Source organism: Acomys russatus, chromosome 5 (assembly GCF_903995435.1).
Source record: "Acomys russatus chromosome 5, mAcoRus1.1, whole genome shotgun sequence".
NCBI lineage: Eukaryota > Metazoa > Chordata > Mammalia > Rodentia > Muridae > Acomys > Acomys russatus.
The window spans coordinates 77,308,460-77,330,874 of NC_067141.1; the positions used below are offsets into that span (position 1 = coordinate 77,308,460).

A 22,415-nucleotide genomic window follows, 5' to 3' on the forward strand; every position below is an offset into this window, starting at 1 on the left:
CCTCTCTTCTCCTCTGGTCTCTCTTCTTCCCAAGATTCTCTCTTTCTCCACGACCGGGAACCTTATCCATGCCTATCTCATTTGCCCTGCCCAGGTGTGACATCAGAATACATCAGACCAACAATGATAAACGTTAGAATTTCTAACTCATGAATTCTCCCAAATCTGTAAGGATAAAATGTACATATGAAAGTGGTTGTGTAACAATGTCAGCCTTTAATAAAAGCATGTAGTTGGGCAGCACACTGTGCTTGTGGTGATACAGAAAACAGGCCTGTTGACATTGCTACCAATTTCAAGTTACTGTATTTCAAATCACTGAAGGATATGCAGCCAGTGTATACATTGGTCATTCATTTCTGTTTTTCAGGAGGCTACAAAGAAAAAAGCGACAGAGGAAGAGGAAAAATTTATTAAGGAAATTACAGACTTCAATGACAATTATGAACTAATTAAGAAAAGAGATATTTTGATGAATGAAGATATCAAAATGGAAATTGCTGACTTAGAAAACCAGGCAAATGTTTTGAGAGGGGGTATGAACACACAGATTCCTCATTTGTCTGTTGCTAATGACAGTAAGGTATTGTTTGCTTGTTTGTTTTTGAGATGGTCTCACTGTGTAGCACAAACTGGCTTGGAAATTAATATGCAGCCAATGCTGGCCTGAGACTTGTGATCCTCCTGTCTCAGGTCTCCAAGTGCCGAGGTTTACAAGAATGCACCCAGTTACAATGAGTCACTTTGAGTAAATGTTTTCTAGGTCAACTCTGTATAAAGGTAAATTCATTCCATCTCTTGGTTTTTTTGTTTGTTTTTTCTTTTTTTTTTTTTTCTTCTGAGACAGGGTTTCTCTGTGTAACAGCTCTGGCTGTCCTGAAACTCTCTGTGTAGACCAGGCTGGCCTCGAACTCACAGAGATCCACCTGCCTCTGCCTCCCAAGTGCTGGGATTAAAGGCGTGTGCCACCACTTCCTTGTTCCATCTGTTGTTTTTTTAACAAAGTCTCAATTGTTAGATTTTACCAGTGAAGGCTCAGGAGCCAGATGCTAGGGCAACAGCCTATAGCTCAGAGAGGCAGAGAAAGCTCCCTGCAGACCTTCCTCCACAGCCAAAGTCCCAGAAAGAAGAGGGCCTCTCTCATATTCCAAGCCATCTCAAAACCCTCAAACTTAATGTCTCTCCCTTCTACTTCCTGTGCATCTCTCTCCATCCTCTGACTTCCTCTTATTTTCTGTCATTTTTCCTATGTTCACTTCCTGTCATCTGGTTGCTTGCTCAGCCTCTTGACCTAGGATTAATGTTAATTTAGAAGTATAGCCTAATAATTGTTTCTTATTAGGCTATAGTCACTATTATGTTGGTATTTTCTAACCTCCTATCAATTAATAAAACACAGACACATGTTACATTTTTAAAATAGACTTGATTCACCTGGGGCAGGACAGATAAGAATCCCCTAAACTGCATCCACTGGGGCAGGAATTCATAGCCCGCCCCAATCCCGTGCAGTCTGCTTCTAATAATTTCTATCAAGCTACCTCCCGTGCGTAATCACAGATACTTGCTAATACTCTTCTTCTGGGCTAACACCAACCCCATTGTCCATGCTAGCCATGTGCTTCTCCACCTGACCCATGGCTCAGCCTTCCTTCTCTCTCCTGTCTTCCAGTCTCTCTCTCAAGCCCTGGGAACTTCAGCCACGCCTGTCCTATTTGCACTGCCCAGGTGTGTTGGCTTTTTATTGGTCAAACAGGAATAAGGTTTTAGGAAAGGCTACAAACATTTTGGGGTACATGATTCTGCTCATTTGGTCAGCAAGTGCACCAAACCCCAACGTTATTTAATCTTATTTATAATATCCAAGCAGAAAGCTCTTAGATTAAAGGTGTGCGCTAGGACTGAGCAACTCCACATCTAGAAACAGATATTTCCAGTAAACAACACCATCTTGGGGTACTCGGTGTGGTCAAATATCTTGCAACATTTCCCCCCTTTTGTCTAAATAAAAAGGAATGATTTTAACTCTAATACAGTAAAATTATTTACAATAACGAAGCTATTTCTGCCAAGCTTTCCACAATGTCCAGCTAGGTTGTATTTGGCAGTTTTAGAATTAAGTATTTTTGAGTTCAAAGTTCTGTAAAATGTTTATGTCAGTCTCTTTTGGCGGTGGGGGGTAGTGGTGTTTGAAACAGGGTTTCTCTGTGTAGCTTTGGATGTCCTGGACTCGCTTTGTAGACCAGGCTGGCCTCAAACTCATAGTGATCCACCTGCTTCTGCCTCCTGAGTGCTGGGATTAAAGGCATGCGCCACCACACCCGACTTTCCCTGGAAAATGCTAATATTCTAGTCTTAATTAAGCCTGATGCCGATTTGTCCACTATTTCATTATTTTCAGATGTTTTGTCTGTTTTTCCTGTATGAGATACATAACATTTGACATCTTTGCTAAGTTTTGCTAGGTTTTGCTATTTCCATTCATGCCTCCCATGACCAGGTCTTTGCTATTTGCTGCCAGTTAATGGTTCTCCATTTTGATGGCCACGTAGCTGTACCACTGCACACACACCATGAGCTGCAAAAGACAGAGCTTTCCCTTTGGCTTCCCTAGTGGTCTGTCTTGTAGCCAACAGTGCTGCGCTGACTCTGTTTCCTTCCTCTTGTTGGCCGTTCCATCCCTGGTCTGCTGTTGCCGCTGTCCATGAGGCTTGGTTCCATTAGTGGTTGACAAACCATCAGTAAACCATGCATTAGTCAAATGCTGTGACCACTCCGTTGGTCCCCAGTTCAGTAGGTGCCAATTTTGGGGGGCTAATTTAGGGAACCCTTTAGGGATGGGCTAGTTCCTCAGTGTGGGAAGGCACAGACCCCTTTGCCACCACATCCTGCCACAAAGGAATTCAAGTAGGTACCAGTTCCACTGTGCCTTTCCTTCCATGGCTAAGCCTGCAAAGTCTTCTGCCTTCAGATGGATCTACCTTAGGGTGGTTGGTAATTACGTATAAAGCTGTCCTTGTCACGTGTATTGTCCAGATTTGTTTATCTAAGGGAGAATATTTATTTTCTGTATATGGAAAGTGTTTGCAATAGAAGCCAACAGGAAGTTTTTGGTGGACTCCTTTTTGCTTTATGAAGAGTCCCCAGTTGCCAGTTCACCAATAAATACAATATCCATAATTAGGATGTCACCTGGTTCAGTATTGGTCAGGGTTGCACACACAGAGATGAGCTTATCAGTAGTCAGAGAAGCTACTCAGTGTTCCTATCCCCGTTGAAGCAAATTAGCTGCCTTTCTAGTAACTCTATAGAGGGTTTTTATAAAATCTGTAAATATGGTATGTTATTTCTCTAGTTACAAACATACCAATTAGGATCTGTATCTGAGTTTTATCCCTAGGTGTGGGATTAAAGGCATGCACCACCACCACCACCTTGTTCACTCTAACTCTAGATGTTAGAAAACAATTTATAGAGATCAGCCTATTTCTGTTGGGATTAAAGTTTGGGCTATCACTGCCCTGCTCAAATATTTTTATCTTATCTCCAGTTCTTAGACATTTAGAAAACAAGTCTGAACTGTAGTAGGCCTTTGAATGTACTTAAAACATTTAAAATCTCTTAACTGTGTTTTTAATACCAAACAACAAAAGTATTCCTTTTATTTAAGAAGAAAACTTAAAAGCTGATGTTCAAAGATGGCACAGGGCATGTGGCAGTTCTGTAGTCTAACGCTCTAGCATGGAATTAAGGCACATGGTTTAAGACGACCCATTTTTCTTTTCATGCCAGTAAGGCAAGTGTTCCTTCTGTAAAATATTTGAAAACCTTAATATTTTATATTTTTAGTTTTTCATGCCTAGTAGCCATTTTAAAGGTAGAGCAGTTGGTACCTTTGAAAGACCGACACCTGTGGAGCCCTGCCTGTGAACAACCTGAGCAGTCTGCGATTGTTCTTGATAATACCCTTTTTTCCTCAGAAGCATTCTTTATTTCATGGTTGGTTTTTCAGATCGGAGAAATGTTAATCTGTGTTTTTCATTGTTGGAACAAATCACATCCCCATAAATTGATGGCCATATTAGTCACGCGTGGCTTTATTTTTCCCATTTGTCCTCTTTTCCTATACTCTTGATCCACTGTGCACTTTGTTTTACCTGAGATAAAGTTCCAATCCCTAGAAGCTGAATATTTACCTCCTGAAGAGGCCAATCTGGGTGCCAAGATTTGGGTGAAATTATTGTTATATCTGCTCCTGTGTCTACTAAACCTTCTATTTCAGTGCCATTTATTTGTATTTTTAGCTTTGGTTCCTCCCTTCTACTTCCTTTGCGTCTGTCTCTCTATCTGTCTTCCTGACTTCCTCTTACTCTCTCTGTTTTTTTCATATGTTCATGTTCTGTCAACTGGCTGCTTGCTCCACCGCTTGACCTGGAGTTAACTTTATTTAATCCTGTTCACGATACTCCAACAGAATGGTCTTGGATTAAAGGTGTGTGCTAAGGCCAAGCCACACCACAACTACAAACAGGTTTTTCCAGTAAACAGCGTCATCTCAGGGCTCACAGTGTGATTAAATATCCTGCAATATCCATCATTACATTTACTTAAAGAATGTCCTTGTTTTGTTATGAGCAATTTCAAATTCTACAAAAGTACATTGTGAGATGAGCATTTGATCATCTGTACAATGTGAATGTCTGTTTCTATGATATGTGACTGTTAGGCATATGTGACAGAATATGTAATAGGGCCAGAACTGTTGCTCTCAATTTCATTTTCCCATCAACCCTGTCTAAAGTAGAAAGTAAGGTTAGAGAGAGGTGTGGAGAGCTATCATCTCAGGAATGTCTGCATGCATTTTATTTGAATATGTGATAAGGTAATGAATTAAAGCAATTGGCAAAGAGAAAGGGGGATGACAGGACTGTAATACACATAGAAGCAGGGAATGTCAAAGGCACCCCTGTCGCCAGGCTGCAGAGCCTCTGTCCATTATCAAGTTTGGTTTCCTTACTCTGAACCAAGCCCAGTTGTAGGCGGGTCTCCTTGGTTGCCACTCCCCTGTAATTCTTGAGTATATCCTCTTAATCTGAAAACCTCACAGTAAAGCAGTTAGCTCTTTCTCAGATGTCAGTGTGCTGCGGTGAGACACCCCCCACCCCCTGCAGTTCTGAAGGCAGTCACAGACACGCTCCTGCTGTGGGGTGGTGGCCTCCTGCCTGTTGGTCCCTCCCTGTGAGTCACTTCCCCTCTGTGAGACATCCTGTGCTGGCTCCTGTTCTACAGGGGCTCTTGGCATTTACCTTCACTGGGATGCTCCAGAGAATCTTACTGAGGTGGATGGATGTAACTAAATCTTTCTGAGATCAGACTTTTTGTTTTGGCTTTTGCTGAAACACAGAAAAATAATATTCGTAAGTGTTTTTTCCACATGAAAAAGAAAATAGATTCTTTTCATACAATATATCTTGATTACAGTTTCCCCTCCTCCTACTCCTGACCTGCATGCTTGACTGAATGATTTTCTGAGGCATCGTTGTAGATTTATATCGGATCAGAACAAACAGTCGTAAGCTTAGGCTCTGTGCTTTATCTTTAGATCGTGATTTACTGGCAGGGCTATGGGGTTTCTTCACTGACAGATCTTTATTTTAATTCTTGAAAGAACTAGTAAGGAAATGTAAAGATGCACTGCCAGAACAGCACGTAAATTAAAGGTAATCTTAACGTACTGACATAGGCTGAATAAAATGTGAAAGGAAGCACAAACCAATAAACTAAATAACACAGTAGACCTCAGCTTATCTGCATTAATAACTAGCACTAGTGTGAGCCAGCCAGTCTCTGCAGTTAGAAGACAGCGCTGGGCAGAGCGAGTCACATGCTCCTCTGTGTACCATCCGGGAGAGGGCAAAGGAGAACTCAGGAAGCAGCCTGCCTGAGAGCCGGAGGAGGAGGGGCATCGGGTCCCACATCAGACAGGGCACAGCTGCCTGTGACTCCAGTTCTGGGATCTGAAATGCCTCTTATGTCCTTGAGGTTGGTATGTTTTACATGACTAAGATCCCCAAAAGAATAAAGGCACACAAAAAAGGAAACAGAAATTTGGAAATTAAAGCAGAAATCAAACTGAAAAAAAAAAAAGAGTAAAGTTTTTTTCCCTCACGTGTGTCACATACGTGACACATCGGGACAGCATGGGACCCATGGAGCCTGAGTCCAGAGTCCACCTGGGAGATGGTGCTGACAAGGTGGAATGGCAGTTCCATGTGTGAAACAATGGTTCCTCAGTAAGTGTGCCACAGCAGGTGGACAGCTGCCTATTACACACCACTGAGGAGCTAAAGACGTGTCTCCACACTTAAGAGCACGGCTGTGTTTCAGGGGACTTGAACTTGGCTAACAGCTTCCATGTTGGGCAGCTCACAGCCACCTGTAACTCCAACTCCAAGGCATCTGATGCCCTCTTCTGGCCTCAGCTGGTACCCATACACACATGCCATATGCACATATAGACATAAATACATCTTTAAAACTCAGGATGAACTTATACCTGAACATTAAAATTGCAACTAGGAATCTCCTAGGGAAAACAGAAACATAGTAGAAAATATTAGGGCTAGAGGGATGGCTCATCAGTTAGGACTACTGGTTGCTCCTGCAGAGGACCCTAGTTTGGTTCTCAGCACCCATCAGGTGGTTCACAACTGCCTGTAGTTCTAGATTTAGTAGATCTGATGCTCTGTTTTGGCCTTTGTGTGCACCTCTATGCACATAGTGCACATAAACTCACATAGGCACACGATGAATACACGTGAAACTAAATCTAAATATTTCCACCATTTTCAAATAAACCGATTTCTTAGATGGAAATAATAAATGTGGATCATAAAAGAAAAAATACACAGTGGGAGTAAGCTAAACTGAAAAAAATTAGGAGAATGAAGACAGAGAAAACGTTTGTAATCCATAAGCATGAGCTGATCCTCAGAAAATAATGAACTCTTAGAGCTTAAAAAGAGAAGGCCACAGACCAGTTATAGTGGGGGAGATTTGAACTTCACAGTACAGTACTGATGACCTGTGGCCTGATAGGAAAGTGCTTTAGTCATTAAGAAGACACATACTAAACTACAGTGAACTAAAATTGTGCATTCATTCAACAAAAACAAAATAGACTTGCCAAATCAAGTGTTGGTAAGAATAAATATTTGAAACCCATGTAATAGTAATAAAAAGGAAAATAAACAGTAAAATCACTTTGGAGAATTGCTTAGCAGTTTCTTAAAAGTTAAATGCACATTTGTTATAAACCCATCACAACTAGATTATCCAGAAAAATTAACCCTGTGTCTGCAACAGATGTTTTTTAGAAGTTTATTTTACATAGCTAAAGACTGCTCATAATTTAAATGTCTGTCATGAGGTGAAAGGCTAGACAGCAGTGGATACATACATACATACAATAGAATGCTCAACAGTCATGCAGCTGGGGTCTACATACTCCACACCGTGAGCCAGTCACGCAGGTGCACGCGCACGCGCGCGCGCGCACACACACACACACACACACACACACACACACTTCCATCATTGATGGACATTGGCTAGAGGAAACACATAACATGCTCACAGGGCATCCCCTGGTGCTGATGGGAATGTGGGTTCTTATTTCTGGGGTGGCTTCCCAGGCTTAATGGCTGTCAAACTTGTGGAGTCGTGGGTACTGCCACTAAGATGAAAAGAAGTCATGGTGCCACAAATCCTGTCAGAGTCCTGTGCCTTGTGTCTTCTCCCGTAACTGTAGATTTGGTAGGTGTGCCTCCACGGTACCTGATGCTCTTCTACTCACAGAATGCCTGTCTGGGTGTTTTACACAGTTTTACACTGAATAGTGTCTATCTTTGTTGCTACTCCAGGCCTTCCCTAGTCAAGGAGCCAGCCTCGCATCTCATTGTCTCCTACTTTATTGTTTAAATTTTTACTTTTCCCATAACTATGCGAATGGGAGGGAGGGTTGGAAACAGGTAGAAACTAGTTTTACAGTAACGTTGTCCTATGCAGTGAAAGCCCTGTGTCTGTCTTCTTCCTTTGTTTCCAGCCTAGAAATGTTTTCTTTGACACTGAACTTGAACCAGCTCTTCCATGATTACTTACACTATTTTCCTGATAATTTTTTTAAAGTTATAATTACACTTTATTTAGTGTATGTGTGGGAAGTGTCTATAAATGGGCGTGTGTGGAGGTCAGAGGACAGGTGGCAGAAGCTGGTTCTCTCCATTGTGTGCCTTCCAGGACAGAGCTAAGTGTTGTCACCTGCCGCCATCTTGGAGGCCCTCTGTTTCTGTTTTACTATTTGTAGGTTACATCTATCTGTCTAGAATCCATTTTGCTGCAAGGGGTTAGGGATTCAACTTTGACCTCTTCCAAATGGCTGGTTAACTGTTTAATGCTATTTGTTACATGGTGCATCTGTTTATAGACGTTTTAAATGACTACGTTTGTTATGTTTTAAATTAATATTAAATATGTGTTTGTGTATTATGTCTCTTTCCTTAGTATGTTTTTAATCTATTTTTCATATTACAGTTTGATACCTAGTGAAATAATCCTCTCTTCTTGGTGTTCATATTGATTATTCTATGTAATTTTCTTAGGTAAAAGTTAAGTTTTATAAACGTCAAAGGTATCTTGTATTTTAATTTTAGTTACATTAAGTTTATTCATGAACATAGAAAGAATTGATATCTTCCTAATCTTGAGACTCCCTTTCAGAAAATTAAATATGGGCTAGCAAGAAGCTTTGTCAGTATAAGGTGCTTGTTGCTAAGCCTGAGGACATGACTGAGATCTCTGGGACCTACATGGTTGAAGTAAAGAACCAACTCCAACAAGTTGTCTTCTGACCACCATGTGCATGACATAGTGTACATGTTTGAGTAGTCTTGATTTTTTTTGCTACCATGTCTTTAGGTGCCGTTATATTTTAGATGGTTTCTCCATTGAGTTTTCTTATGATCATTGTCTGTCTACAGGTAAAGTAACCTTCTGCATTCAGATTTCCTAACACAATTAAACTTGATTTCGTTGTTTCCAGTTATAACTCTGTCTGCCTAATGGTAACTCTCTTGGCTTTCCAATAGTCATTCCATCTTTAAAATGCAGTTTTACTGGTGGTTGCTTTTAGATTGCTGCTGAATCCTAGAAATGGCATTAGACAATGCTCCTTCTTTCTTTGGAGCTTAGTACAGATCGTGATTGCAGACTGAAGATGTCTGTGCTTTCTCCCTCTCCTCTTCCAGTTACCTTCTCTTCTTAAAAGACCACGTATTTCCTCCCTAAATGTACTAGAGTAATGACTTTTAATAACAAATATCCTGTCATTAACCTTACTATGATCTTGTAGTCTTCTAATATGTCACTGGATTCTATTTGGTATTATTTTATTTAAAAATTTTGAATCTTTGTAAGTGAGATTGGTGTATGTGTGTGCCTGTGAACACTATACTGATTTCACCAAAAACTATGACAATATTTTCTCCAGTTGTCTGGCTTCAATGTGTATACACACATATGTGAACACACATACATGGTGCATGCATACACAAATAATAATAAGGAAGATGTCTGGTAGGGAAAGGAGACACTTGAATAGAATAATATGATAATAATAACAGCGTGAAGAGTCAAAACGGGACTTGCTCAAAACACAGTGCACTTGTCTGGCTGACCACTGTTACAGGATAAAGGAAGATGAAAATGGAAGCCAGGGGTGGCTAGAGCAGGGAGACACAGGTGTCAGGGGATAACAGATGTGGTGGCACAAATTAAAAGCAGGAATGGAAGAGTAAACCCTGACAGGCACAAAGACAAATGAGAGTGACTGCCACCACTCTGTCCTGGTGGCTCCACTGTCTGCTCAAAGTTGAGCCATCCCTTTGTCTACCTCTACTGCCACTTACATGGTCTCTAGAAAAAACTTCCAGAAAAAAATTTGTTCAACACATGAAGGAACTTAACCACCTGTAATTCCAGTTCCAGGGACGCAGCACTTCCAGCCTCTGAGGGCATGTGTGCACACGCACACACATTTGTGAAGTAACAGGGACCCAGCACCTCCAGCCTCTCAGGGCATGTGTGCACACGCACGCACGCACACACACACACACACACACACACACACACACACACACACACACAGCAAGTGTTACTCTAAACACTTGGTAGCTCGTAGGTTGAAAGTTCATCACTTGGCTTCAGGGTAATAACCTCCATGATCCTCACATGTTTTCTCAAAGAATTTCTTGTGTTAATTTCTCTCAGTTAGTGAACCAGTTTTTTCTGGGTAGAAAATAAGATACATATTTTACTTTGACTTTGCTTAATAATCCATTATTAATTAGTCTATTAATGATTTTCAGTGAATGGAAAAATACTCTCATTAAAAGATTGATAATTAATTTTTCTTATCTTACCTTGGCTTAATATTTATAACCATAAAACCTAGTTACACTTTCAACTCCAGTACTGAATAGGAAGTCGCAGTCGTAACTTTGTGAGTTTGAGTTCAAGACCAGCCTGGCCTAGACAGTAAGTTTCAGGCTAGCCAGTGCTACATAGTGAGATCTGTTTCAAACAAACAAACAAAAAGCTAAAACCAGGAAAAATAAAAGCAACATCATACTTTCCGATGGAAGCCTAGGAAGAAACTAAAAGCAATTACTCTTTTCAGTTGCACCTCAGTAAATCTGTACATTAAAATTATAAAGCAGAAGTGAAGCAGTAGAAAAGTGGAGAGGGAAGCTTACCCTACAACACAGGGCTCATTCTTTCAGCTCTGTGAGTTTTGTTGGGAGGTGGTACGTTTGTTTTCTTTTGTGCTTAAAGACTCGGTCTTCAAGAGAAAGGACCATGGCTAGACAGATCGTGAGCTGTCAAGTAGGACAGTTTTCTCCTCACCCTTCTGACCTGAGACCAAAGCCTGGTGTCAGTAGGGCTCCCTGCCTGTAGACATGTTGGACATGCTTGAGGCCAGATCAGGACACGTTTATATCAGAGTTGTGGACCTGCCAGCCACCCAGTCTGTTTTCAAACTGTAAATGAGGGGACCCCCCCAAGGACCATTAAGGTCCCCATTCATCAAGGAAAGACTGGATTTCAGCCTTCCAAGGCCCCTGCATTATGCTAGGTCTTTCTTTCTGCCTTATTGTGTATATTTCTTCACACCTACTTTTCTTACTCGCAAATACGGCAGACAGAGAGACAGATAAAATCTTCAAAGTGTTTATCCTATGGAAACAATACATGGTCCATCTCAGGGGTGTTTAGATCCTAAGTTTCTGCAGCATTCTTGTCTAAGTGTCACAGCCTGTTTTATTGGAGTGAGTCTGACAGTGCGGAATAAGATGCCCCAAGTGTTTCTTCTGTCCTATGGACCATGTGGAGTCCTGAAGCCACCACTTAACCATTAGCATGTCCCGTTCTTCTCATTTATGAAACAAGCAGACACACAGCTGTGAGCTGTGATTTTTCTTTTTGTAGACATTTTGCATAATTAATGAACAGAAACATATTTTAAAATATAGTTACTTTATTTTGTGTGTATGCCCAAGTATCTGTGCATCACATGCATGCAGGAGCCCAAAGAGAGTCATGAGCTGCCAAGTGGATGCTGGGAACCGAACCTGGGTCTCCTGCAAGAGCAAGTGTTCTTTAGCCGTTTGCCCTGGCTAGAAATAAATACTTAAAAGCAATTATATCCTCAATTAAATTAAGTTCCACATGCTTTCTTGTGAATCTATTATATGCTGTGTATATACTGTGCCAGAAATAAGAACCGAAGTTTAAAGATGGCTGAGGTCCAGGCCATGTTTTCAGGAGCTTGTAGTGTAGTTTAGAGGTGAGATCTGTGAGAGAGGTTGGATGCTGTGTGGAGAAGACAGCTCCCACTCATGATCACAAAACAGACCAGTGGGTGACTGAAAAACAATGTGAAAACATGACTTTAGATATGCAGGGCAAGAAATAATGCAGGCTTGTGATCATACAGAGAGGAGAAAAACTTTAGTTCAGCCCTTTCTTGGTCAGCTTTCAGGCAGGATGCAGTTTTCATCAGCAGTGGGTGGAAGAGCCTAAGCAGTGTGAAATGGTTGGGTTGTGAAGATTGGCACTCGGAGACCAGGTAGGCTAGAACTCAGAGGACAGGTCCATGCACAGGGGAAATGTACACTAAGCCTGGGGCAATTTTAAGCAGTACTCACATGGAGGGATTTTAAGCTGTACTCACATGGAGGGATTTTAAGCTGTACTCACATGGGAAAGTGCTGGGAAATGAGGCGAGCGAGCAGTCCTGAGCAGTGGCCTGGAGTAAGGGGTGCTGATATGCCATGAAGTCATAACAGAAAGTCTCTGTTAAAGAGAAGGGTATTGCCTTACTACACTAAGATTGTCAGCCTATGATGAGGGCTGAAGCGATGGTTCAGTGGGAGAGCACTTACTGCTCTTTAAGAAGCTCACTTCAGCTCCCAACCACCTACATGGTGCCTCACAATCATCTGTAACTCCAGCTCTAGAAGATTCGGTGCCCCATGTTGACCATGGCAGGCACCAAGTACATATGTAGTGCACATACATACATGCAGGCAAACACTTTTACATAATAAAAAGTAAATCTGAAAAAACAATAAAAATAGGCTAAGACTAAATGTTCCCATAAAAAAATATTATAAACAATGTCTGAACCTGACTACAAAGCAACTTACATGCCCGTTAATACAAACATCAGAAAATCTTAGAAGAAAGCAAGCCTCAAACATTCAACAATATTGCAAACATACTGCCTGTTGTGCAATAAGAAAATCACTTAAGTAACAGATTATAACTTAGGGCAATGAGGCAAGTGGCTCAGCAAAAGTGTAAACAGAGATGACAGATATGATGCAATTAAAAGGAAAAATGAAAACTTCCCCAACAAACGTAAAACGATTCAGGTACATGAATATAGTGGAGTGATAATTGGCGGTATTACAAAATAAACGAACATAGGAAAATAATTGTTAAGATCCAACACCAGGTCCTGATAAAGCATCTGGTCAACTAAAACTAGAAGGGGCTTTCCTCAGCTTAAAGGTTATTCATGAAAAACCCAAAGCTAATGTTGTTCTTGACCAAAGAAGAAAAATTTTCCCATCTAAGAACAAAGTCAGTGTACCCATACTAGCCATGTCCACTCAGCGCAGTGCTGGAGAGCTTACATTGTCAAGTCCAGTAGGAAAGCAGATAGAGGGCACTTGGACGAGAAAGGAAGAAATAAATATGGAATATATATGTGAAGGAAACAAGAGCTTGTGTTATGGTTCAAGTGTGAAATGTGTTGAAGGCCTGGTCCCCAGCTGTTAATGCTAAGAGATGATTAGATCTGTAATTATAGCCAGTTGGGCTAGCAGGCGTTAGGATCTAGTCCCAGGAAGGAGACTACAGGGGCATGCTTTTAAAGGGTGCTTGCTCCTTCTGCTTTCCACCTTCTGCTTCCATGGGCACACTCTTTCCTACCACACACCTTCCCTTAATATTCTGTCCCATGTTGGGCCCAAGAGAAGTAGAGCCAAAAGGACTTGGACTGAACCCTTTGAGACTAAGAGCCAGAGTGAACGTTTCCTCTGTAAAACTGTTGCTCTGAGGTGTGTGTACCAGCTGACAGTGTAACCTCTTTTCTTCGCCATCCTAAGGAAGCCAAGAACAGCTTGAGGGCCAGTAAGCCCAACAGAACTGTGGGGTGTAAGTACAACATGCAAGATACTGTCAGAGGGGCTGGGGAGGTGGCGCAGGGGTTAAGAGCACTTGCTGCTCTTGCAGAGGGTGCAGGGTCAGTTTCCAGCACCCACAGGTACCTCACAACCATCCGTAACTCCAGTCTCAGCATCACATAACCTCCTCTGCCCTCTGCAAGCACACACACACACTCAGGCCAGCACTCACATGCACAATCAATAATTTTTTTAAAAATTAAATAATTATACTACAATAATATCAGAAACTAAAATACGTAGCCATGCATTCGACATCAGGTTCAAGGCACATGTGACAGGAACCACACATAACATCACTGAAGGGAATCAAAGGACTAAGTAATTTTTTTTTAAGTCTGTGTTTGTAGATTGGAACACAGTACTTTTGAGATGACAACACTACTAGTTGAAGGTAAAGATCAATAACACCTGTTCTCAAAATTAGCCTGAAAAGTAACCAGCAAACTGATACCGATATTGGTGAGAAAAAACTCAAACTTCCCAGTTACAAACTTCCAAAGAAGAAAAGTAATAAAGATAATATGGAATTGGTTAAAAGATGGCATGGAGATCAGTTAACGCCAAGAAACAGTTCATCTGTGGTCAGTTGGTTTGTGATGAGAACGTTAACATAATTCAGCAGGAAGAATAGTTTATTACAGTATTAATACTGGGCAGCCATGTGCAAACCAGTGAATTAAGCATCTGTTGGGTCTGCACAGAGAGTCACTGGTGGTGGACCAAAGACCTAAACATGGGAGCCAGTGACAGCCACTTAGAACAGAATGCAGATGTAGTTCCATGGCCCTGAGTAAAGGCATTATTATGACATATGTACAAAGTACAGATAATCTAGACTTCTTCAAAGGATGTTATCTACAAAGGGGAAAGACCCACAAAATGGAAGAAATTACTTATAAGTCACACAGCTGGTAAGAGTGAGAGCCAGAACATGACAACTCTTACAAATATTGAAAAATAACCTAATTTTGAATGGGCACAATATTTAAGCAGACACAACCCCAAAAATATAGGAGCAGCCAGATAAAATTCAACATTATGAGTCATCAAGAAAACACAAACCAAAACCGCAGAGAAATAGCACCGGTGTGGCTATAACAGCCCCATGGCAGTGCAGGCAGCAACACTAAGACACTGAGAACTTCATTCGTTGCTATAGGAAGGTGTGTGGTCCAACTGCCCAGGAAACAGGTGATTCCTCAAAATGTTCATCCTAAAAACACATGGATTCACACTTCTACATGTAGGTATCTAAGAGAACCAAGCATGCTGTATGAAGAGTCGTACAGACGTATTCACAGAAGCACTGACGTAGCCCCAGAGTGTGAGCAACCCAGAGTGCATCAGCTGCTGAGTGACAAAACAAGGTGTATTGTACAATAGACTGGAAGGGCTCATTTAAAAATAATAAAACACAGACACATGCACAGCATAGACTGTAAAGCCATTGCATTGTGTGAAATCAACCAGACATAGAAGTGTGCATGTTGTGGCTCTTGGGTTCAGTGGGTGGAAGAGGCAAACCATACAAACAGCAAGTGCAGCCCTGGGTGCTGAAGTGGGAGAGCATCTGGGGAAGGTAAGCAGTGCACGCTGGCAGAAGTGGGATGACGGTCCAGAATAATACCTGTTAACGCCCTACAGCCTGCCGAGTTGTGTGCTTTAAAGGGTTAGTTATATAGCAGTTGAGTTATATCTCAATAAAAGATACTTTATGAAAACAAAAAGAGCACTGGAGGTTCACGGTATCTGATGAGGACAAAAACAGCCAATAGAGAGTGCAGAGGGGGAAATACGACTTAAAGACTCAGAGACCTGTGGAATATGTGATTGGAGTCACAAAACCTGTGGCAGAAGAGGAAAATTGAAAACTAGGAGGCATGTCTTAAGGACATTGACTAGTTAAGTAAAGGGCAGTGGGTAGAGGCGCGTAAGCAGAAGGTAGTCCAGTGGGATTGCAGGAGCTTGTCAGATCCTGGCAGTCTGTGGATGTCACCCTGAACACACTTCTGTTACAGGTGTGCCTTTCTTGCTGTCTTGGGAATCCGTGCCGTCTTTCTTTGATTGGTGTTCAGTGGGGTATTTGTGCATTCCCTCTTGTTAGCCTGCCATACTGCTGATTACTGCATCATGGCGAGATTACTGAACAGCTCCTTAGTCACCTGAGTCAGGGAGGCCAAGCTGGGGCTTAAACTGACCATATGCTGTCTAGGTTCCTGTTGAATGGCAGATTAGTCCTGGTGACATTTACAGACACCAAACCTCAGTCTTCTCCACTTGTCCCTCTGTATGTATGGGTGCTGTTGCAGTGTCTGTGGGAGTGCTGGCCCTGCGCGAGCAGCAGCAGTCCTGAGCCACAAGGAGGGGCTGTTTCTGTTGCGTCTGTCCTCACTGTTTTCCATCCGCAATAGTTTGCAGGGTACAGACTGTTTACCTCTTGGATTACATTTATTCCTGGGTAACTTTTTGATGTTAACTGTATTTGTTTCTAGAAATGAAGTCAATGGAATGTAACAGTGGCCAGTTACAGGAACTTCAAAAACTAAAAAGTGAACTGTTACAAGAATTATTTACTCTCCAGAAAAAGCTTAAAGGTACGAGCTTCATGAGTCCATGTGTCGTGCGTGCTGACACACACAAATGGTGTGCATGACTGTGTGCATCAGCGTCTACAGCTACCTATCATGGTGGACGGTGCTTCTCCTCAACTCAATCGGCCAGTGTTAGATCTGGGTTTGTTTTGTTTTTTCTATTTCATTTTGTTCCCCAGCTATGGGGATTGAGTATATGGCCTCACAAAGCTGTACAAGCACTCTACTACAGAGCTGTGTGCTCAGCTTTCTTTCTTTCTTTCTTTCTTTCTTTCTTTCTTTCTTTCTTTTTTTGTTTCAAGAAAGGGCCCATGCTGGTCTTGAACTTGCAGCCCTTCTGCCTTAGCTTCTTAACGAGCTGGGATTACAGGCCAAATTCTGTGAAGACCCTTTGTGCCTTTAGTTGCTATGTTAAATTAGAAAATGAAAATCATTTGTTATGTATATTTGATATACAACATAAAAAATAAGTTTTTCATGAGTGACTAAACCTCTGTGTTGAATTCCTAAATGATGATAGGAATTTTCTTAATTATTTAGTTCTTGAAGATGAAGAGACTGAAGCTGTTTGTACCACCAAATACCTGCAGGAAGAAAAAACCAAAGTCAAAGAGAAGCCTCAGCATGACGCTGAATGCTTGCGGTAAGCAGTGTTCCCATGTCTGTACAGAAGGCCTAGTAGTTTAAAGTAAACGGTAAATTGCAGTATAAATTAACTTTAGATTTCAGTGTAAAGAGTGTGTTTTAAAAGCCCCAGATAAAGGCAATGTCTCCACCTATGTGTGTCCTGGAACTTGCTGATAGGCAACCTCTGCTCTGGCCAGAACAGAACATGCTCCATGTCCGTGCACGGTGCACAGGGTGGTGGTGGGGAATGACCTTAACTTCTTCCTCACAGCTGTCATCATCCAGGAGTTAGTGCAGCTCCCACGCTGTCATGTCTTACATTATATTTAATGTTTCTACAGTCTGGAGTGAAAGTCACAACTGACTGTGTTGCTTGCAGTGGATGTTTCTGCCTGAGTCTCTCAGCCTGTGCTCTCAGTGTGCTGTAGTAATGACGGGTGTTAAAACTGCATTGCTGTCAGTGCAAGGAGAAAGGACCTTAAGTTCTTTTATCTGATGATTGTTTATTGACATTCTATGGCCATGTTTGCTAGTGTTGTTTAAAAGAAGCTCCCATAGTTCCAGGATTCATAGAAGAGACAACCACATTACTGAATCTAGAGAGAAGTCAGAGGCGCTTGCTTCCACATACCTCACACAGGAAATGTGTCCACAGAGATGAGCGCATGCTTCCTATTAACAGAGTATTGCCCCTGGCCACCATTGTAAAAGACTGTAAGAAAATATTTGCAATTTAATTTTGTGTCAAGTTTTATGAGCATACAACATTAGGCTCTTGGGGCAATGTGTGTGATGAGGGATGAGCTCCTGTGGTGACAGTCTGCTCACTGGCTGCTCACACCTGAGGGAGGATGAGCTCCTATGGTGACAGTCTGCTCACTGGCTGCTCACACCTGAGGGAGGATGAGCTCCTGTGGTGACAGTCTGCTCATTGGCTGCTCACACCTGAGGGAGGATGAGCTCCTGTGGTGACAGTCTGCTCACTGGCTGCTCACACCTGAGGGAGGATGAGTTCCTATGGTGACAGTCTGCTCACTGGCTGCTCACACCTGAGGGATGAGCTCCTGTGGTAACAGTCTGCTCACTGGCTGCTCACACCTGTTACATGGCAGAGCCCACTGTTGTCATTGTCCTTGGCTGTGGATGGGCCTCCAGTATGAGCTCCAGCTCTGTCACTCGATCACAAGCAAGTCCTCTGAGGTAATACCAGTGCCTCAGTCTGTGAGAGAATGCATTTCCTTCACAAATGGTAGCAGGGAGTTTGGAAAAAGAAACCTTAGTGTGTGTGCCTCTTCCGTCCCTCATCTTCGTACTTACTAACAAGATGCCAATGTCTTCCATTTCACATTTTAAATCTTTTGGTAGGTATACTTATTTTCTCTCTCAGTGTATTTTGTTTAAAAAAAAAAAAGCTCTAAAGAAAATAAAAGTGTTGAACATTAAGATTTTTGGAAAAAAGATTAACTTTTCATTAGTGGAATAGCAAGTAGCTAAAGGTAAATGATACTGATTTATTGAACTTCATCAAAAAGGCCAAAACTAAGTTGATATTTTTGTAACACTTTTTTGTATATGTTTAAAAGCATATTGAATTCTATACTAGCTGCATTTTTCTTAAAATTTCAGATTTGACCTCATAAGGTTTACAGCAGGATTTCCAAGATTTGGCACTATTTAAAATTTAGGCCAGATTATTCTTATTTTAGGCATCTGTCCTGTGCATTGTAAAGTATTTAGTAGCTACCATGTGCACAGACCACCTGTCAGTTCTGACCACAGAAATGGGGCCTCTTTCTATGTTCAGGCTGTCCGTATTACTGGCATGCACTGCTATGCTGTGTGTCTCTGTCTTCAGCAGTCCTCCCTTACCCACTTGAGTTTCCTTGGCTCCAGGTGCCTGTGGCAACTGAGATCTGAAATTTTTTCACAAGTAGCTTTGCATAGCAAGGAGCATGTATCTTTTCCCTACAGTCAAGGAAGCATTCCAGGATCCCAGGGCTGCCTGGAGCCACAGCGCTACGTTGAGTGCAGACTGTTGTTTTATAAACATACATTCCTGTGAGTGTTTAATCCATACATTAGGCACAGTAAGTAATAACCACAACTAATAATAAGCAGAACAATTATCATAATATTCTACAATAAGTTATTTATTTCTGGAAATTTCTATTTGATATTTCCAGATTGAGGTTGAGTGAGAAGATTAGACTCTAGTTAACTAAAACCCTAGACAAAGAGGTAGGGTGTGTGTATGTGTGTGTTGTGAGTGTGTGTGTGTGAGTATGCATGTGTATGAGTGTGTGAGTGTGTGTGTGTAAAACTTGTAAGTATTATGGTTTATATTTTTTAGAGTTAGTCTGTTTTGCAGGTGGTTTGTTTTCGTCTTTAATGCAGAATGCCAACTTTACTGTTTTGCAATAGCAAGGGTATAATGGAACCCTATAGGTAACAGTTCCCTACTTACAAATATCACAGTGCTTATTTATTTCAAAGCTTCTGTTTTGAGTAGGTGGGAGGAGCTAACCCATACTAAATGTGCTGAGTTAGCCATAGGGTCCTGAGAAAGGCTTAAGTGAACGAGCGGAGCGGGTTAGGTCCTGAGTGAATGCGCACCGTTGCCGTGGGCAAGGCCATGTCAAGGACAGTTGTGCTGCAGACCCATGGGAAGGAACTGGCAGAGCTTTGCTCTTGCTGAGGCTCAGAGGTAGTGACAAAGCCTTGCTCATGTACAGGTGTTTGTTTGTGAAGGTTTGGCCAGTGTGCACAGTCGCTAACACCTGCAGCGTCTCCCCTCCTCCCTGATGATCTGAGGCTGCAACCCTGTGGCCTCCCACTGAGACTGCTCAGCCTTCCTAGTGCTGTGCCTTCTGGAAGTGGGCTTAGCTCTGCGTATACAGCCTGTGTTGTTCCAGTAGAGGAAGCACAAGCCACCCAATCCCAGCTTCTCTGCAAGTGTGCCCACCTATCCCTCTGTCCTGCTTCACTCCCTCATTGCCCAGTCAGGTTTTTAAGACCAAGCTGTGCAAGACAAGATGGTTGGAGAATGTTGCTGGGTTTATCATGTAATCCAGAAACTGGGCCAATGCATCAGAAGCTACTTGAAGGTTTCTGTAACTGACTGACTTGTGGAGGAATTTTAATCTAGCAACATGGCTGCTCTGGCAAGGGATCACATCTAGAGACCTAGGTCTGAGTGATCTGGCTGGAACGCAGGCCTACCACACACCTTTAATCCTCTAGCTAGAATACAGACACACCCTTAGCACACACCTTTAATCCCAAACAGTGACATCTAATTGAGGGGCAGACAAAGTAACAAATCAGAGAAAAATTTGACAGGACAGGAGAGGCTACTTAAGAGAGGGCAGGGAAAGGCAGTTGAGTTGAGTGAGTTCAGTCAGTTGGGAGGCAGTGTAATAGAGTTGAGTTCATGGCAGTTCAGTTTGAGGAGTTCAGAGGTAGTTTTTACAAGACATGTTTCACAGAGAATAAGCTAGACACAGGTAAAGACAGAATAAGCCAGAAAATAAGAAGGAGCCAGAAGATTAGAGCAGATTGCCAGAGTTAGTTTGGGGCCAAGTAGAAGAATTCAGTCAGAAGCTGAGAAAAGCCAGATTGAATCAGTCAGTTTGAGCCAGAACAGCTGAGGTGAATCAGCCAGAAATAAGTAGAAATAAGTAGAAAAAGTGAGCAGTAAGTGTCAGAGGCCGAAAATATTCTAGGCCTGGATTAGATTGTACAGAGGCTAGAAGCTTCTAGAACTAGGCCTAGGTTAGCAGTCAGAGGCAGTAAGCCTCGAGAGACAATTACATCTGGAGGATAGAAGTTCCTTTTACACTGACCAGCTTCATTTGTATAGTCTAAGGGACTGAGAGCATAAAAATCTGAGTCTCGACAGGCTGCAAACCTGGAGGGTCATTTCTACTACTTCCTTGGTCAATGATATTGAGCAAGCAGTTACCCATGCCTCCATCTCCATATTTGTAACGTAAGGTTGGAAACAGAACCTGCCTCACAAGATCTCAGGGTAAGAGCACCTTAGGACAGACGTTAGCCAGAGAGTGCTTTGTGACTCTCAGGCAACTGGCTTTGCTTCTCTATCACACTTCCTGTATCCCAGCTCTGCTCTCATTTTCTGGTCTGCCAGGGTCCCGCCTGGCTCTGCCTGCCCTGGGTCCTGCTCACAGGCATCTGGTAACGTAATCTCCGCCCCACGTCTTTCCTTTTTAGTCTTGAATTCACCTAAATTGAATAGAAATAAATGAAGCTGACAGAGTGTTCCCCCATGGAACACGCAGGTCAGTGCACTGAACAACCCTACCAGACACTAACGCCCTCAGTCTCAGAGGCCGGGGTCCGCTGGCTTGTGGTTCTCAAGGCCTCAGTCTTAGAGGCCGGGGTCCGCTGGCTTGTGGTTCTCAAGGCCTCAGCCTTAGAGGCCGGGGTCCGCTGGCTTGTGGTTCTCAGGGCCTCAGTCTTAGAGGCCAGGGTCTGTTGGCTTGTGGTTCTCAAGGCCTCAGTCTTAGAGGCCGGGGTCCGCTGGCTTGTGGTTCTCAAGACCACGCCACAGCCTTCACTCCTCCAGCCTCCCACTTTCCTCCCCAGGAGCTAATGCTGCCGTCCAAGCATGGCTCATGTCTTTCACTCTATCCTAACCCACCTCCATACTTTGCTATTTTACCCAGGATAGTTCTTGAATTTTTCCACTTGTGTTTCCGTTGTTTTTACTCAATGTCAAGCCATCACGATGTCTCTCTCACTGAATCTCAGTAACAGTCCTTTTCTGCTTGCCTTACCTCATCCTGGTAGCCTGTGGTCTATGGTAATTGAGCCTATCACTGCTGTTACTAAAGCCATCCAGCTGGGCATGGCGGTGCACACCTATAATCCCAGCTCTCGGGAAGGCAGAGACAGGCTGTGAGTTCGAGGCCATCTTTGTGTACAAAGTGAATCCAGGAGAGCCAAGGCTACAAAGAGAGACCTTGTCTCGGGGGTTGGGGGTGGGGTGGGGGACGACAAAAAAACGAAACCAAAAAACAAACGGAAAACCTAAAGCCACTACTGGCTTCCTAGTGAGCATAGTAAAATCTAAAGTCCTTCTGTGGCCTAAATGACCTCAATATGGCCCCTTCTTCCTCTGCTACCTCAAACCTGCCAAGCTTTTATCTGCCTAAAGGCCTTTGTAATTACTACCCCACCCCCACCAAAGTTACCACTTCCCTACTCAACCTGCTACCCCTGCTGAACAGTAACCCTTCCCAGGTATCAGCTGAAATATTTCTATAAACAGTCTCCTCCCTGTTCCTAAATCACACCATCTGCTTTCACTCATAACAGCCCACATTTTTTCTCTTACAGTACATTCTGTCTTATAATTACATGGCTG

At 42.5% G+C, this 22,415-nt stretch overlaps 1 protein-coding gene across 1 annotated transcript in view; it reads left to right on the top strand.

The window, feature by feature from the left end:
• Window positions 1-22,415, top strand: part of Ccdc172 (coiled-coil domain containing 172) — a 69,861-nt gene that overhangs the window by 17,945 nt on the left and 29,501 nt on the right. The window contains exons 4-6 of the mRNA XM_051146970.1: window positions 371-536; window positions 16,304-16,405; window positions 16,943-17,045. Of these exons, the coding sequence (XP_051002927.1) occupies window positions 371-536; window positions 16,304-16,405; window positions 16,943-17,045 (371 nt within the window). The remainder of the gene's footprint in view (window positions 1-370; window positions 537-16,303; window positions 16,406-16,942; window positions 17,046-22,415) is intronic.